The sequence below is a fragment of the Copadichromis virginalis genome, linkage group LG15, assembly GCF_057382275.1.
Source record: "Copadichromis virginalis isolate Kocher_CV1m ecotype Utaka linkage group LG15, C_Virginalis_male_GT1.1, whole genome shotgun sequence".
In the NCBI taxonomy this organism is placed as follows: domain Eukaryota; kingdom Metazoa; phylum Chordata; class Actinopteri; order Cichliformes; family Cichlidae; genus Copadichromis; species Copadichromis virginalis.
Window position 1 is genome coordinate 12,014,947 of NC_140632.1, and position 17,963 is coordinate 12,032,909.

Below are 17,963 nucleotides of genomic sequence, written 5' to 3' on the forward strand. Positions count from 1 at the left end.
CTGTGTATTTCTGTTTTTACGTCAAGCATCAGACATGAGCTCTTTTCTTGCTGTTGTCTCGCGATTCTTTTTGAGATGCCGCGATACAATCGTGCCTCCTTTCACAGATGAAACCTTTAAGATTTTCTGTGCTTTTTTTCATTTCTTCGCATGCGTTTTGGAACGGTGTCTGAAAACAGATGATCCCCCTCACCCCCCAGCAGCACCCCAGGGTGCAACATCTGTCATTATGAGGTGTTTGGGTTTTCAGCATGAAGCCAAGTGTGCATGTGTGCACATGTGTCATAGCTGGCATTCCACACTTTCAAAGTCTCCGTGATATTCTGCGTGTTCACCCGGCAGTATCTGGCACTGGGAATCTTATACAATAGCTCCCCAACAGCAGATTTAGTGTGTGTATGTGTGTGTGAGAGAGAGAGAGAGACAGAGACTGAACCCTCTTGTTTTGATCTGATGACAGATTTAAAGATGTGTTGATAAGTTGTACACTTTGGCATTGCACTGTAATGCGCTGACAGATCCCTGTTTTGTTCGGTTAGAGTTGTTTACATTGAGTTTTTGACTCCATCTGAGAAATTGTTTAGGCTCTCATCTTTTAGCACTTCTGGACAGATTTAATAGATTTTCCAATTTCAGTACCAAGGACAGTGTCCTGTTGAATGTTTCATGTGAGAGGAATTCCAAGAGTTTCTGGAAAATTGGTCCAAATAGTTGAAGCTGAATGATCCTGGTCCCCAAACATCCAATTCACTCTCAGTTGTTTCAGTACTTTTATACTAAAAAAGTGCTACATTAACTGGGTCCTCCATTGAAAGTTATCCAATTAGTTTAGATTCTAGCTGCTCCGCAGTCCTGGGTCTATATGCTATCGTATTCTAGAGCCATCCGGTCTGCAGAAAACTATAAAGTGGCAAGTATCTGCTTTGTGCCTTTAACGTACCCTTACGTTACTGTTTCATAGAGCTCTGAGCATGACATATCTAGTAATGCTTTCAGTGTAATGAGAACATGCTTCCTTTTTCCTCTTTCATGTGACACCAGCATTACATTACTGCTCATTTATTGTGTGGACATACCCTCTGTCTTGCTGTCTCAGTTGGTGTTCATGAGTTTGTTCGAGATTTTACAAGATTGTCAGCTCTGCTTTACATCTGAGTGTTATTGTAATACTGTGTTCAGTTACTCTTCTTGAAATCTCCACATTCATCTTTTCACTGTGGCCCACTAGCTCTATCTTTTCTCCCCGAAACTTTTCTTTGGCTTGTCTATGTGGACAGTAAATGGCAACGTAGACTGGCTTCACTGTGGACAGAGTTTCATGGCAAGCTTGAGCCTTAGTGGTTCCACACTCAAAAAAATCTGTTGTTGGATGAACACAATTTAATCATGGCACCTTTTTCCACGCGATTTAACCAAGTACAATTACCTATTTTTGACCATGTCAAACCAACACATTTGGCATTTGGTGGTTTAATGTAACCAGATTACGTTGGATCAACGTAGTATACTTACATTGACTTGAAGTAATTTGTTGAAGTATGTAAAGTGAAATTTGTTTTAATTCATTCTACACAAGTGAAAAACTTTAGGAAAACACAATGAAATCTTGTTGTTTGAACAACTACTTTGTTAATCAAGGCTGGTAGTCTTGCTTAATGAACCAATATGGGGGTTGATGATTTCATAGAGACAAACAACCATTTGCACTTGCATTCATGGGTAATTTAGAATCACCAGTTAACCTAACTCTAATTACACACTGCAAACCAGGCAGATTGTGGATTTGAACCCAGTCCCTTCTTGCTGTGAGGCAACAGCACTAGCCATCACACCACCAGGCTTAACTAAAGTAAGAAAGCTATGATTACAAGGCTTGATGCAGAATTTTCTGTACGTTTTTTGTCCTTGACAGGTTAAACCACAATAAATAGCGATACCATACACGTGGTGTGTGTGTGTAGCTGTCTGCCTCTTAAAACTCCAGCGATTTTTCCTGCAATTTGACATCTAATGTGATCTTGTGAATTTTGTGAGTCCAGGTAACTAACCACTCTTTACTAGATTGTATCATGTCATCTCAACAAGAACAAATTAAGTTGCTGAATTTCATGCAGATGCTACATGATTTAATTACTTTCACCATAGAAACATGAAATTATTTAGTTCAAATTACAAGTTTGAATCTTGTACATGTATCAGCCACACAAATTCATTTTTTTGAGTGCATGATTGTTTCTGATCATCCTAACCAGTTTCCGATTAATCTTCCCAAAGTCCCGACCTAAACCCTACTGCAAACTTGTTGGCTATGATTTCCTGGCGTGGTCCCTGCTTTTAAGTAATCAAATCAATGAACTCTACCAATTATGCCAGGAAGAGTGGGCAAATATCCAAGCAGAATTATGCCAGGAGCTTGATGATGGCTACCAAAACTGGACTGATCGAGGTGCACCTTGCTAAGGGACATTAAACATCACTTTGGCTGCATCAGAACAATGATGTTACCATTGTTTATTAGATTCAGACATTTTGCCTTATCTTCTAGACATACATTTAAATCAAATCTTTCTGGAAGTCTCAAATAAATCCTAGTCAAAGCCAGGTTACAAAGCCAAAAGGGTTTTAAAAATTCAAAGATGGAAGTCTCCATGACACAAAGCTATTTTTACTGGAGAAAAAATGAAAGATTTATAAAGCAGCGTGAGTGGTCATAAAGATCAGTGTATGTTGCTTTAAATGAGTCCCCCTTATATTACCAGTAAGTAGCAGATGATCTCCAGTCCCTATCAGTTCATGTTGCTGTTATTGTTTCATAGTTGTATAATGTGTCCTGTGTGTTTTACTGTTTGACTGGTTATATCCTGTTATCTCTGAGTGTTTCTCTGTGTAAAGTCTTAATTTGTGTTGTTGCACTACATGCTTGGGTTTGTGTTTTGGTTTAGCTGTCGGGACCCTAAGTTTAGGCGTGTGTGAACTTGGCTTTAAATGCTTGGACTGTAATTTGTGTGTTCAAAAATTCCAAACAAAATGACACATTGGCTCAACCTACAATTACAATTACCTACAAACCAGTTCTGTAAACCAGAGCAACTGTACACAGACTTCATCAGAACAATGAATCACAGCAAAATGTAAACAAGATTAAAAATTAGGATCTAAAGAGATGTCAGACAGAGAGATTACGTCATGGAGCGAATTCAGCTGGAATAACAGAGAAACTGTTTGTTGTGTTGCAAGTGTTATGAAGGTTGTGTTAGTGTTTTTACACGAAGCACAAGAAAGATTGTTCTCTCTGCAACACAAAATGAGTTTTCTTCCTGTTAAAAGGGAGTTTTTCCTTCCCACTGTTGCCAAAGCACTTCCTCATGGGGAGGGGGATTAAAATGCATGATCCAAGATAAGGTGGATGTCAAAGTAAAGCCAGGAGAACCTTTTTAAACAGGAGGAGAAGTCTTACCCTACCCCTGTCATCCTCTTCTCTAACTTTGTCTCCAAACTGATCAACCTGAGCTGTCTCTCTCATGGACTTGTAATTCTGTCCATCCTGCATCTTCAGCTCTGCCCAGCATGTCTAACTACTATTTTGCTGCCGTCACTCTGACACAAATCACCCTGCCACTCATCGTCACTTGTTTGTGGGTTCTTCTGCATTCAGTTTTGCATTAAATATCTGAAAAGCATACTCTGTTTGGGTTAAGATCAAGTGACTGACGTGGCCATTTCTCATTTCTTTGTGAGAAAGTCTCAGGTTGCTTTTGCAGTGAGCTTTGGGTCATTATCCATTTGGACTGTAAAATGCTGTATGACTAATTTTGTAGCATTTGTCTGAATCTGAGCAGAGAGTGTAACTCTGTACACTTCACAGTTCATCCTGCTATTTCTGTCATCAAAAAACACTAGTGAGCCAGTTCCTCTGCAGCCATACATTTACTTTCCTTCACCATGTATGACCGATCACAAGCTGTCCTCTTTCCCTCTCTATACTTGTCTCTTCCTATCATTCTGGTGCAAGAATAAAGATCAGTGTATGTTGCTTTAAAGCACATTTATATATCTATATCTATCTATATCTATCTATCTATCTATCTATCTATCTATCTATCTATCTATCTATCTATCTATCTATCTATCTATCTATCTATCTATCTATCTATCTATCTATCTATCTATCTATCTATCTATCTATCTATCTATCTATCTATCTATCTATCTATCTATCTATCTATCTATCTATCTATCTATCTATATATCTATATATATATATATATTTGGCAAAGTCAAATCGTGTTCTAGAGTGTAACCAGTGGTTTGCACCTCTTAACCACCTTTTGTTATCTTCTTTTCTCATGTTAGATATTCCAGTGAAAAGATACTAAATGCAAGTTCAAAATTCTGAATGAACCGCATCTTTGATTAAATTTGTCATGACAACAAGGGAAGAGGTCTTAGCTGCACCTCTGAAAATCGGGCTCTATGCATAAAAATGTCTTTAATTCCTAAAAAAAATGAATGCATTTTTGTTGTTAAACCACTTGAATTATAAGTCTGCACTTATGATGTTTGCCACTTCTGCTCAAACTTGTCGGATTTCTGCCCTCGTGTCATTGCTGTGTTTTTAAAATTGCTCAAATTTAATTTACAGGAACAGAACAAAACTAACGGATTAATGCGGCGTGTGAATAAAAGGCCCTTTATCCTTTTAATTACTTGCCCTCCTCTTCCCTCGTTTGTTTATCCTCCATCAGCACCGGCTCTGCTCCTGCAAGGCGTGCCGCTGCACACCGGAGCCCCCCATGTGATACTGACGGGAGATGCAGGAGGTGGGGGCGTCCTGAAAGAGTTTGCCAGTCCCGACGCTTCATCACTCCAGATCCAGGCCACCCCGCGGCGGAGCTGCATCGTACATCGGACGCTTTGGATATTTGCTCCCTAAACACAGTAGTTCTGCTCTGGCTGCGTTTATTGCGGAGGCTTTTTTAGACCGTAAGTAGCCAAAGACGAAAAGAGTTGGCCATGGGAGCACAGAACTCAGCGCAGCAGGACGGGAAGAGCCAGGAGGATGCCTCAGCCTCAGCTTCAGCCTCCGCCGGGGATCTCAGCGCAGAAGTGAAGGCGCACCAGGAGGGAGACAGCGTCCTGGACAGCAAGGTACAGCCGACACTTGCGCCTTTTTAGCTCTGTCACAGTAAACAAGACCCCCCCAGCCCTGCACGGTGAGCAGAGACAGACCCGGTTGCGGGGGGCTGTATCTGCGTCTGCTTCCAGCTGTAAAAGCTGTCGTTTTGTGCATTTATTGTGAGTTTACCTACATGTTTGCAAACATACCTGTCGCCCCCCATCCCGCCTCCCCAGCCTCAAATCATGTGCTTCGCTGTGTGCATGAGTAATGTGCTGCAGCGCACCAGCTCCATGTGCGCCTGACGCTGTTTTTGCTGAGTAATGGCTCGAGTCTGCAGTCCCGCAGTAATAAAACGCCAGCAGCAGCTCAGCTTGGTCCAGGTTTACAGCCACACAGGCCATCGTTTAGTCCCGGATAACGAGCATATTTTTCTTTATAGAATAGGAACTGATTGATTTGACTGTTTTCGGCCAGCTTTTACCGGGAGAAATGACGGATGTGATTCTCACAGGGACCGATGATTGCATAATTAATGTTCCTTTACAGCAAAAATTGTCAAAAGTTATTTTTATACTTCATCATAAACTATTAATCCCAATGTTCTTTGTAATTCCCACATCTTTTTAAAGATGGCAGAAAAACGTAAAAAACAAACAAACAAACAAACCCCCAAACAATTAAAACTAAGAAAATGAAATGTGTTAATAAACAGAAATCTGATAGATACTCAGATTTTCATTCCATAATTTTAAAACTACATGCATTTCAAGAGGTTTTTGGTGATGTTGTTAGTTCAATGTCAATGTTGATGTTAGAGCACTGAAGAAGCACCTGTTTTTATTTTATCTTTGCAAGACAGGAAATAGTTAAAATGCCTGTTATAATGTCTCAAAGCCCAAGGTGCCACCACTTTAACAGTCTTAGACACAAAGATGAAAACATTCAGTTTTTATCTAGCACCAAATCCTCTCAGAGGAAATCAGAGAAGGTTTGGCATTTGTGCTTGAGAAATGATTGATGCGGGAAAATAAACAGGCCCACTGATCAGCTAATTATTTAAACCTTTCCCTTCAAATCAAATCCAATCAAATCAAGCACTTTGATCTCGTGACTCAGCTGTTAGGAGTAAACAGCATTAAAGTGCTTTACATTTCCCATATGCCGGGCAGTTTTCTAACTCTAGTGTCACATTTAAGTCAGATGACACTTCCCGAGTCCCTCTGAAAGTGCAAGACGCTGCCTGCGCAGACAGCAGAGAATTTAAAGATAATGAATGTATTTTTATTTCTTTATTTTTTTAAACTTTTGTTTTGTTTTTTTCCACATTTGAAATTAAAATTATATAAAATATCCCTATTCCAAAAAGCTAATATGCTGTTTTCACTGCTTTAGCCCTGGACCATGCTGGGGTCCAGCTGCCACCACCTGAGGTATCCTGCAAACACTGCACTCTTACCAATGTGTCAGTTGCTCAGTATTGTGTGAATGCATATTTGGAAAGTGCCTACTAAGAACTATTTATGTCTTCACCTTCTGCTCTGTTCACGCCTCACATAACCCATCGGATTTATTGAGTGTTTTATAGATTAGAGGGCAACAGGTTACATTTCGTGGCTCATCTCAGTCTCTTTAAGGTCAGCAGAAAGGTCACATGATACTTTGGGTGGGAGGTGTTGGTGGGGGTGGTGGTGATGGGGGGGAAAGGGGCGGGGGTACATTAAGAATCTAATCCAGATTTGAATCACGGTCGTTGCTTCTTGTTTATTTCCAAAGAACGTCTGTGTGGCGGTTGGACATTTTAGCCTCAAGCCTCGAGCTCTTATCTCAGGCGTCATCATGGATTGCAGTGTTTTCACTTTTATTTCCAAGTAACTGTGGGGACTTTGTCATATGCAATATTTCAAACGTCCCGGGGTGTTTTAGGTACATCTTTTATTCTCTGTGATTTCAACCATGACAGGTTGGAACAGGTTGGAACAGTTTGTGATTCCCACTGACAGTAAATTTCCAGTCATGCTGTTTTGCTGTTTCTACATCAGTAATTACCAGCTAGTATCAAATATTAGTTATTTGTGGAAAAATATGAGAATTTGTAGGACAGACCTTTATTTCTAATTGGAGCAGAGTCACGGATCTTTAAGAAGACTTTTTCCCCCCTCGAAAAAAAGTGAAATTTACTTCCACTGAAAAGAAAACCCATCACATGTCTAAAATGAGAAAAGGAAACATTTTGAGAAAAGTATCAGTTCATTCAATTTCTTCATTCGTTCTTTTGCCAAGAGTTTGTTGGGGAGACCTGGGTGTAGGATGGGTATCGAAAACCGGTTCATGTTGAGAACCGGTTCCCACTGTTTCAATTCCTTGGAATTGTTTGCCATTTTTGCAAACGATTCCCTTATCAATTCCAGTCGCCCCGAATGACGTCAACACGTCATGGCTGATTGGGACCATCATTTACCTGGCAGGAAACATGGCGCCTAAGCGGCTCAAACGCTCAAAAGTTTGATTATACTTTACGAGAACGGATGACAACTTGCAATACTTACAAAGTAGATATTTCATTTAAGGGAGGAAACACTACGAATATGCAAAAGCTCACAAAACACGCGATGACCTTAAATGAATGTCATGTTTTTAATTCCGCTCCGGATTCGTGAATCTCAACCCAGCAGCAGCGGTAACGTTTGCACGTCCTCTCCCGTTAATGCGGCAGGTATTATGTTAGCGCGATCTGCCTTATTACAAAACCTGCCATTACTGTGCATTTAGGTGACCATGATGAGAGAGACAGACAGAGGCTGGCTCAGATGCTGGCAGTTCTCGCTGCAGTCTACTGGTAGCGTCTCCTTTCAGGCCATGATAGACGAATGTCACCGAGCAGTGACTAAGTTTGTGGTCAAAGGCTTGCACAGCAGATGCTCCGATTTTCGGTAAGTGAATGTGTTTAATTGTAGGCAGGGACATTACTGGATATTCTTGTGTAATTGTTACAGAATAATTTATGTTATACTTTGTTATTGCTACAGAAGAATATTTATGTTATTATTTTACATTTACATTTTTTTTCCTGGGGACCCGGTGACACCCCATTGAAGAGCCGTAGGCTGGATCTCTTAAGATCTCACTGTTGGGTTTGTAAGGCCATGTTACTCCTAAATTTCTATCTTGTTCAAAGAGAAGATATAAAATAAAGTTCTAAGCTATTCGACCTTAGTGTTCTCCTTTTTTAAAAATAAGAATCGATAAGAGAATCGATAAAGAATCGAATCGTTAAACAGAATCGAAAATAAGATAAGATAAGATAAGATAAGATAGAACTTTATTAATCCCTCAGGTGGGTTCCTCTGGGAAATTCGATTTCCAAAAAAGCACAGCACCGACAGAAGTCACAGAGTTACAGAATATTATATATATATATATACACACACACACACACACACACACACACATAAATACAGAGACAATATAAATAAAATATACGAAGGGGATAAATAGAATAAATAGGAATAAAAAATAAAAATACAAGTGAATTGCACATTTCAAGTATTGAGGTCTATTGCACTGTTGACTGTTTACAAAAGTATTGCACAAAAGGTATTGCACAGTGAGGTGAAGAGGCACTACAGCTTAGTTGTTCCCCCCTCCTTTGTCCTCCTGTTTCCCCTCCCTCTCCCCTCCAGAGAGGAGTGGGGATCAGAATCGTGAAAATCTTATCAATACCCATCCCTACCTGGGTGGGAGCATATGTTGCTTTAAATCCTTTGTATGCCTTTCAGTACTGATGGTGCCTTTCCAGATGTGCAAGCTGCCCATTCTATAGGCACTACCACACCCCCATATCATCAGAGATTTAAGCTTTTGAGTGCTGATGACACGCTCTTTAATGTGTAGAAGATGTTGCTGTGTTCACGTTTTCCTAAAAGAATTTCACATTTCGATTTGTCTGAGCACAGAACAGCCTAAATGAACTGAAGCCATCTTTCTGTGATATTATATACCATAGATGATGAGATGATCAAAGTCTTCACAATTGTTGAACCTCTGCCAATCTTCAACTCTGAGAAGCTCAGCCTCTACAAGATGCTCTTTTGTTATGTCCATTCATTTTGCTCACCTGTTGCCAAATTAACCCGTTTTTTCTCAAAATAGTTCATTTTCTCAGTTTAAACCTTTGACATGTTTTCTGGTTTCTGTTGTTTTCTTCATTCCCTGATCTGTTACTTTTTTAATAATGTCTTTAAAAAAACTCCTCAAACTAAAACCTTCCTAAAGTTTTTTTTTTTTTTTTTTTTTTAATGAATCACTTGTTTGTCCAGCAAATAAAAATCTCAACAACGGGCACACATAATCTAATTAAAAGAAGCCAGAAGCTAGAGCTTTGGCTGTGTTTTGTATGAAAGTGAGATTTTAAAGACTAAACAAATACTTCCACGTCAGTTAAACTGACAGGTATTTGACCTCTAGTCGGGACTTCAGACGTTTTCTTGCTGTTTTCCTTTTAAACCTGTGTGTCGTCCAGCACAGAGGAGAACCATGACCTTGTCTGTGGCTCCCAAGTATTTTATACTTGAACCAAAAGAAAGGAGTCGCTGGAAAACTGCTGTTTTCTCTGTAAGTGATACACGTCTATCTAAGATGAAAACAGATATTTTAAATCCATTTATTCAGAACAAACATCAGAGTTAGACAAAGCATGTAATCTTTAAGGGTCTATTTTCACGTACATTTGTATAATATGTTGTATTTTAGGGCGAGAGCGGGAAGCGTGTGTGTGCTTTGTTGGTTGTAGCGGTTGGAGCCTTCGTGCTTGATACGCAGTCAATAAATATCCTCCTGACTCCACAGAGGAATGTTAGAAATGTCTCCCTCTCCACCAGCGCCACGGCCCGCCTTGCTCATACCTCTCTGTCTCCTCGACCTCACCAGTGGTATCAAAACGATCACATTACGCTTGTAATTTAAGTAGGTGTTTCCGAGACTTTTTTCTTTTTAACGCAAAAATGTTTTTCTTTAACCCAGCTCTGCTGGCTTTGCTGCTGTTTACATGACATACTCTGTGAACTTAGAGGCTCAAAATAAGAAAATAAACAAGTTTGGCCAACACAAATGAAAAAAATAGTTAAAATGAAGAATCAAAGAATTTAGATTTCACAGTACTACAACTCCTTCTTCTTGTCTCTCTATAATGCTTTTATACATAATATAGCTAGAATGTAGTCTATAGATATAGAATCTGCTGCACTGGATTCTGTTCGGAGCACAACATGTAACCTCCTCTTGTGAAAAACTCCTAAAATATTAAGCCTGAATTTTTAAGAATAAAGATATAAAACCTTGCAAAATTTGGGAATACTTGCTACCTGATGGTCAGTGCATACATTTATGATTAATACATAGAAGCAAATTGTTTAAAGCAAAGGTCTTCTTAGCTCTCTGATTATTTAATATTGATTAGAGTGATTCAGCAATGCCTGGAAAAGTTTCCAGGGGTCATCACCTGGGTCGGGATGGTCATGAGCATCAGATCTTTGCAGGGAAGGATTTCTACAGAGAAAGACCCCTGCAATTTTGCAAACATTATTACTTTTTTCCATGAGTATTTACTCATGGAAAAAAGTAATAATGTTTGCAAAAGTATGAAAAGAAATATAAGTTATGAAATATTAGCATAGCTGAAGTTTAATGTGATGGTACTGTGAGGATTATTCCTAATCGCTATTCTGCAGCTCTGATCTGAAAAGCTATCGAGCTATCGAGCGTGCTGCCATTTAACTTAACTGTGTGATTGTAAGCACCCTGATAGTGGCTGAGGTAACATGTGACCATGATGTGACACCTTTGGGTTTTTGAGGTGTGAGGCACTGTGAAAAACTAAGTGCATCCTTACTGCCTCTGTAGAAATTAAGAGGATAAGTAAAATCCAGGTGCTGATTATCGAATACATGTGTGAGCACCTGCAAAAAAGCAGGATTTCTGGAAATTTGCTGGTCTGGACTAATCAGTTGTGTGTTAACATAATGACATTAGCTTCTCAGGAGCGGATGTCCAAGCAGATCCATCTCAAATTCAGACTGTGCAATACTCAGAGAAACTGCAAAATAAACCCCGTAAGGCTGGGCCAATATTTTAGGCTTGTTTTGAAGAGACAGTACCTGGACACCTCGCACTCACTGAGCTGACCATGTACCAACGTGTCCCAGAGTCCAAATGTGAAGCCGTCTGTCTGACAACAAAATGTTTAGCCGTGCAAAAGGAAAATGATGCCAAGCACAAAAGAATGACTCCAAAAGAAAAGACTCATGACATTGCAATCGCCCAGACAAAGTAAAGACTGCAAACTGATTGAAATGCTGTGGTGGGACCTCAAGAGAGCTGCCAACAAACCTCAATGAACTGAAGTAATGTTGTAAAGAAGTGTGAACCAAAATTCCTCCACTACAGTGTGAGATCCTGATAAAGTCATACAGAAAATGATTCTACAAGCTACTAAACCATACTGACTGTAAGGTGATGATCAGTGGCACTGTAGGCCTCCTCCGTTTAGTGGTGGCTGTTACAGTCTGATGTAGGTTTATTTTACTCCTCTTGGAGTGAAATGATATCTTTTACAGATTAAATCTTTATCATGTATTCCCGAGCTGAACATTCACAAGTATTTGTTAGGCACTTTTCACGGGCACCTTCCATTCAGAGCTCCTGCTTACATGGAAAGTTAATTATGGCACTGTGACCTTCATTTTAGGTTAATGTACAGCCTGACAGTGGTGTCTGCAGAAGACAGTGTTTCCTTGTTATGAGTGTATATCATGGAAACAGTACGGACATTGTTCATAAGGAGAAGGTTTCAGTCTTATGATGATTTATGGGTATGGATTTTAGAGGCCTTTGGACTCGTGAAATTAATGTTGCACTGCGGGATCTCAGTTCTTTGAGCACACTGGAAGATTTCGGTGTTTGTAGGGTTGCTGCTTCAGCTTTAGGACGTTACTGGGCTTGGAGTGCAAAGGGATGCAGGGATCCTGCAGTCAGAATGTATCACAGTGCATGTGTTCTCTTTAGTTTCCTTTTTTGCAGCCCAGTTAAATTGGAGTTGGATGGGAGGTGTCTCTCAATGCAGTGTCAGAGTTGCAAAAGTAAATTCTTATTGTTTTAAGTCGCATGCACAGAGACTTTGAGATTAAACAGAGCAAGCGCACTGCAAATACCCACCTAGACACGAGGCCTAGGATGGGAGTCAGATCCTCCTCCCCTCGCAGAGGCAGCGGCAGGTGACTCCAATGATCCAACGTCATGTTATGTAATGTAATGTGCGCTGATTAAAGCTCGTACGTTCCTGTGTAATGAGCTGCGGCTGATCAGACGCTGCTCTGGCTCTGATTATCCTGTTTGGAGGGAGAGATGAGAGGGAGGCAGAAGGGGGTCAGACAGAAGATCCATTGAGGATGGGCCGGCATGGAGACAAGTGAGGAGCCCCTCTGTGCACCAGGGGAGGGGGGTGAAGAAATGCATTTTGGGTGGACAATGAGAAGAGGGGGCGAGCATGGAGCACAGGGAGAAAAAAGTTTGAGAAAGAGAGAGTTACATGGGGGGCCTGCCAGTGTGACACAAAGCCAGATGAATCAGTCAATTGTGTTCTCAGTCCTCCCTTTGGCCTGATTTTAAAAGGACACTGATGATAGAGGTTGAATGAAAATAGGCTCAGGTAAAAAGAAAGAAAGAAAGAAACGTGCTAAAGACTGTTACTGCCATCACAGGATAATGTGAGTGAATGAACATTGATTTACTTTCCACTCTGCAGTTACAGCTACCTGCTTCATTCAGCAGTTTTATCAACTTTATATTAAGGAAGAAAACAAAGGCACACAAACATTTCAAATTTAGAAGCTTCATCGAGGCAGAAAAAGTTTCAGCACAAACAGACGTTTCACCTCCCCGCCCCGGTGATGACGCCCTTTTAAACACCTGTAACATGTAATGATTGAGATTTTAGTGAGTTAACAACCCTCAGGAACAGTTTCTAGTCCCCACTACCTGGGGATGTCCACCAGTTGGATGTTGGTTTTACTTCAGACATACTTGTTGGTTAAATTCAGATGTAAATAGACTGTGATGGACTGGCAACCTATACAGGGTGTACCCCAACTCTTTCCTAATTACAGCTGAGATACGCTCATGTAACCCTAAACAGAATCAGTGATTAATATAAACAATGCAACAATCATACAGCTTATATATGACATGTGCCTTATATGTCATATGAAGGGTTAGCAATCTACTATCTAAAGAACCATTTTGAGCAAATTTTGATTTAAAATAAAATTCTATAGAGCCATAAAACATCAGTGAGTTTTATCATAAAGGTGATGCACACCATTAAAATTATGCAAGGCATGATTTTATACCACGTTTTTGTGCATATGAGTCAAATAAAAGCCTTCTTAGTGACCTTTTTTTGTAAACACCTGTTCGTACCACAGCTTTGGAGGTTGAGCAGAATAATGAGGATGAGGCTACAGGTGATAGACACAGGTTATCCTACGGTTTATCACATTTTTACAACTGAGGAATCTGCAGAATTACAACAATGACAATGAATTAAAATATTCAAAAACAGCCATTTTTTTACTTCCACGTTAATATTTTGGTAGTTTTTGTTTGTCACAGCCACTGGGGGCTAAATGCACTAAATAGCTTCAGTGTGTTTGGTTGATTAGATATTTGTGTTAAGGAGTATACCTAATGAAGTGACTGATAAGTATTTTATATTACTTTATTATAATATAGGTGCAAGCACAATTAAACTACAACAAATAATGAACCTCCCATGGTTTTTTTTTTCTAAAAGGGAAATCAAATTTAGAAAGTTTTTTTTCCTGCTCTTGTTGAGGTAAACAGGAAGTGTCTCACTTCTAATTGGTCTGTTCTAATTGCTCACACATCTCTCAGATACACTGCCAGATCCATAAAAACAGGCGTGGGTGTTTGAGGATGTGAAAAACCAGGGGTCTTTTGTTCCTCTTTACCCATCAGCACTTGGGGGAAAAAACTGCATTGAAACATTATATAATATTTTTTTTCTGTTTTTTAGTTTGTTTTTCTTTTACTGGCGTCTTTTGTGTTTCCGCCTCTTTTTTCCACCTAATTATCCAATAAGCTGTTTACCCTGCATATCATTAAGCATTTACATCAAGAAATGATTCAAATGAACTGAAACAAATTCTATTAAAATGCAGTTAGTGTCTGCTTCTTCTCATAATACTGAAAACTGTATATTTTTCCCTACAAATCTGCAGTGTACGTGTATGTGAATGTGATGCAGCTAGAAGTAAAATCCACCGAAAGAAGAGAAAGAAAAGTTTTTTGTTTCTTGAAAATGAGATTATTTCTTGATGTGTTCTGCAGTTGCTGACAAATAAAGATACTTTCTACGGGTTCCAACAGCAGGGAGCTCTGCATTTTTAAGCAAAAATATACACCTTCCTGCTGTAACCCTAAATGCGATTTGTATGGAAGCCCATTTCCGCTACTAAAAAACAAACAAACAAAAGTTTCCATAACAGTTAGCAGCGCTGAATCGAAATTTTTAGTTATTTTCTCGAAATTTCGACTTATTAACTTGAAATTTTGAGAAAAGTAACTTAAAATTTCGAGTTAGAGCTGCCAATCAGTAATCCACGTGAATGACATCATTTCCTTGTTACCCGGAAGCTGAAGCACTCAGCTACAAATGCTACAGCTAAGCTACCAGCCAGTCATGAATGCACAAATTGCTGAGTATTTTCAGCGTGGCTTCACAAATGATCACATCTTTTTGTTATTAGCTGAATCACATGCCGTTACTATGAGCAAACGTACTCTCCAAAGCGCCAATTTGTTGCAGTACGGTTTTGAGTGTGCATTGCGCTATATCCTCCCAGGTAGCAAGAAAATGACATCATTCACGTAGATTACTGATTGGCAGAGCTAACTCAAAATGTCGAGTTACTTTTCTCAAAGTTAATAAGTTGAAATTTCGAGAAAAATACGGATACTTTTTTTAGTGGCGGAAATGGGCTTCCATAGATTTGTCTCTAACTGGAATCAAACCAGTGACCTTTTGTTTGCCAATAACCAGAGCAGATAACCACTACATTATGGAGCCTTCTGCAGCTGGGGATAAGCAATAGACTACTTTAGACACTGGAAGCCTTTAGCTCCTCATACTGAAGAACACTTACATTTTAAGTTGATCATAACTAGTACACACCTTGAAACTGCGGCTTTTGCAGTAATTTTAAGACACAAGCAGCTCCCTTATTTCCCAGAGCAGATTCATCCACATGTTTGATTTGACTCAGATTTTATGGCACATGGTCCTCCTGATAAAACCTTCCCTTTTATCCTGGGATTGACTCTAGGAGTACATTACTTTATGCCCCGTGAGGCTTGGGGATCCCCTGGAACTGGGGATGTTTTACATGTGAGATGACCTCTAACCTTTAGGCCATGTTGAACTTAAGGCCACTGCGATTTTTTTGTATATACCCTTATAGTATCAGTTTGAAAAACCTACGTGACTTCCTCCTCGAGTTATCACATTCACGAGATTTTCAGAAAACTTGACCTCTGACCCCATGCGTGTATAATGACACCGCCCATTTATTATTGTAACCATTATAAACACAGAAAAAAGAGACATGGAGCTAATCAGGTGTTGGACATGTTTGCTATTTTGTTAGTGATGTAATTTAAGTGCGTCACCAGAAATAAGAAAATTATTTTATTCACTTTAGACGTTACACTGTTTTTCTTTTCTCCTTTTCTGTGGAGATGGTGGGAGGAGGTTTTGAGAACTGGGAACTGTTGTCTTGTGGTGATGATACGTTATTGAATATCTCAGGTTTGCCCTGCCAGACTTGTCTTGTCCACTGTCCCGCAGGGACCGTTATAGCTACTCTGTCCAAATCAATCATTTTGATTGGACTGATTCTCCCACATCAGCATCCCTAATATGTGCAGCCTTTCAACACTGCTTTGCCCAGTTTTGTGTCTTCATGTGGAAGCAAAGATAAAGCAGAGTGGAAAGCCTCAAGAGTTATTGTCCCCTGAATGCCTAGTGTGTTATATTTGATATATAAATTTTTGAGCCTTCTACATCACCAGAGTGATTTTGTTTTCCTCCAGAAAAATCTAAATAAATTGCAAAAATAAATAAATAAATAAAAATAAATAATGCCAGATGTAGCAAACATGTTGCAAATTAAAACTCATATATGCAATTTAATATTTATTTCATTTAAAAAAACTCCAGATGGTTCAATAATCACTTCATTTTAATGGTTTCAAAATGTTATTTGCACAGTACATTAAATTGATGACTATGCACAACCTTTCACAGTTAGGTTACGATCGTACACATAATATGATTAAAGTATAATTGCTTTACAGGGCCACGCCTATCCAACAATTCTGTTTGCATGACCCAGGGAATGTGATTTGAGGAGTTTTAGTTAAGGCGTTTGCTCTTCTAGCAGTGTCCTTCGTGTGGTGCTCATCGGGCATGAGTCATGTGGTTTTTGCACAGTTTGAAGTCCCTCAATTCAGTTAACATCCCACCTCAACTCCATTAAGAGCTTGCTGGATTCGCTTGTCAGCCTTGCCTCTGCTTTCTTCTTTCGCAGCTTCGTGAGTCATCATTTTATCTTTCCCCACACCTCTGAGCTCATGCTCTGCACAGCGTGGACTTACAGTCGCTTTCTGTATTTTGCTGTCTGCCTCTCAGCCTGTTTGTTGAAACAGAGTGGGGCACAATGGGCAAAAAGGGTGGAAATAGCCCTAAAAGACTATTCCCTTTGATTTTATAACCAAGCAATTATGTTGAAATTCCACAGACATGATCATGTGTAGTCATACACATGTGATCATAGCTCCCCCCCACACACCCTCTCTTGCACTCACTCACCTCGCTCGCTGCCTTCCTTTCTGTTGCTCTTTTTAACACATCCATTTTTCATCAGCTTCGGTCCTGATGCAGCACTAGCTGAATCACGGAGCGCAGTGGAAGACGTATGAGGTCATGTTTTGTGTGTGTATGTGTGTTTCCGGTACCGGTGTGTGTTTGTGTGTTCTGGTGAGAGTCGGGGCATTTGAAGGACAAACAGTGAGTCATAGCCTGTGCACAGCTGCTTTTTCGGAGATGCTCGTGTGGGGCAGTGTGGTCACTGTAATCCTCACAGCTGAGGTGTGCTTACTGTATTAACTCCTATCTTTATTGTAGTCTTATAACACCTCTGCCTCAATCAGATTTAACGTGCTAAATCTGTCAAATGCTCATAATATTTATAGAACAGCCTAATTTTTCATACCAAGATTCGACAAGGTGCTGGAAACATTACTCTGAGACCACATCATCAGATGTGGTGACTGTGGTTTTGAGTAACTCATTGTTATGTTCAAGAAAGCAATTTGAGGTAAAATTCTCACCCTACCAAATGTTGCAGAAATTGAGGCTTTTTTCAGAGCAGGCCTAATTTTTCCGATTATCTTTTATCCATTTTTGAAGCACTCGTGTGATATGTAGTCTTTCCTGTTCTTAGACGTAAGTGGCACCTGGTGTGATCTGTTGCTGTAGCCCATCTGCTTTAAGGTTTGACCTATTCTGCATTCATTTTAAGTTACTATTAAAGTTACTCCTATTTAAGTTACTGTTACCTTCCTATTAGCTCAAAGCTGTCATTCTACTCTAACTTCTAGTCAAGCCATTTTCTCCCAGAGAACTGCCGCTCACTGGATAGTTTCTCTTTTTGTGGGAAAATAGACAGTCCAGCCTAACAATTTAAGACTTCACTTGCACTTATTTAAATTT

General features: G+C 39.7%; 1 protein-coding gene across 1 annotated transcript in view; it reads left to right on the top strand.

The window, feature by feature from the left end:
- Positions 1 to 4,814: 4,814 nt before the first annotated feature.
- Positions 4,815 to 17,963, top strand: part of akap12b (A kinase (PRKA) anchor protein 12b) — a 53,902-nt gene continuing 40,753 nt past the window's right edge. The window contains exon 1 of the mRNA XM_085431925.1: positions 4,815 to 5,148. Coding sequence (XP_085288051.1) covers positions 5,014 to 5,148 — 135 coding nt within the window. The 5' untranslated portion in view covers positions 4,815 to 5,013. The remainder of the gene's footprint in view (positions 5,149 to 17,963) is intronic.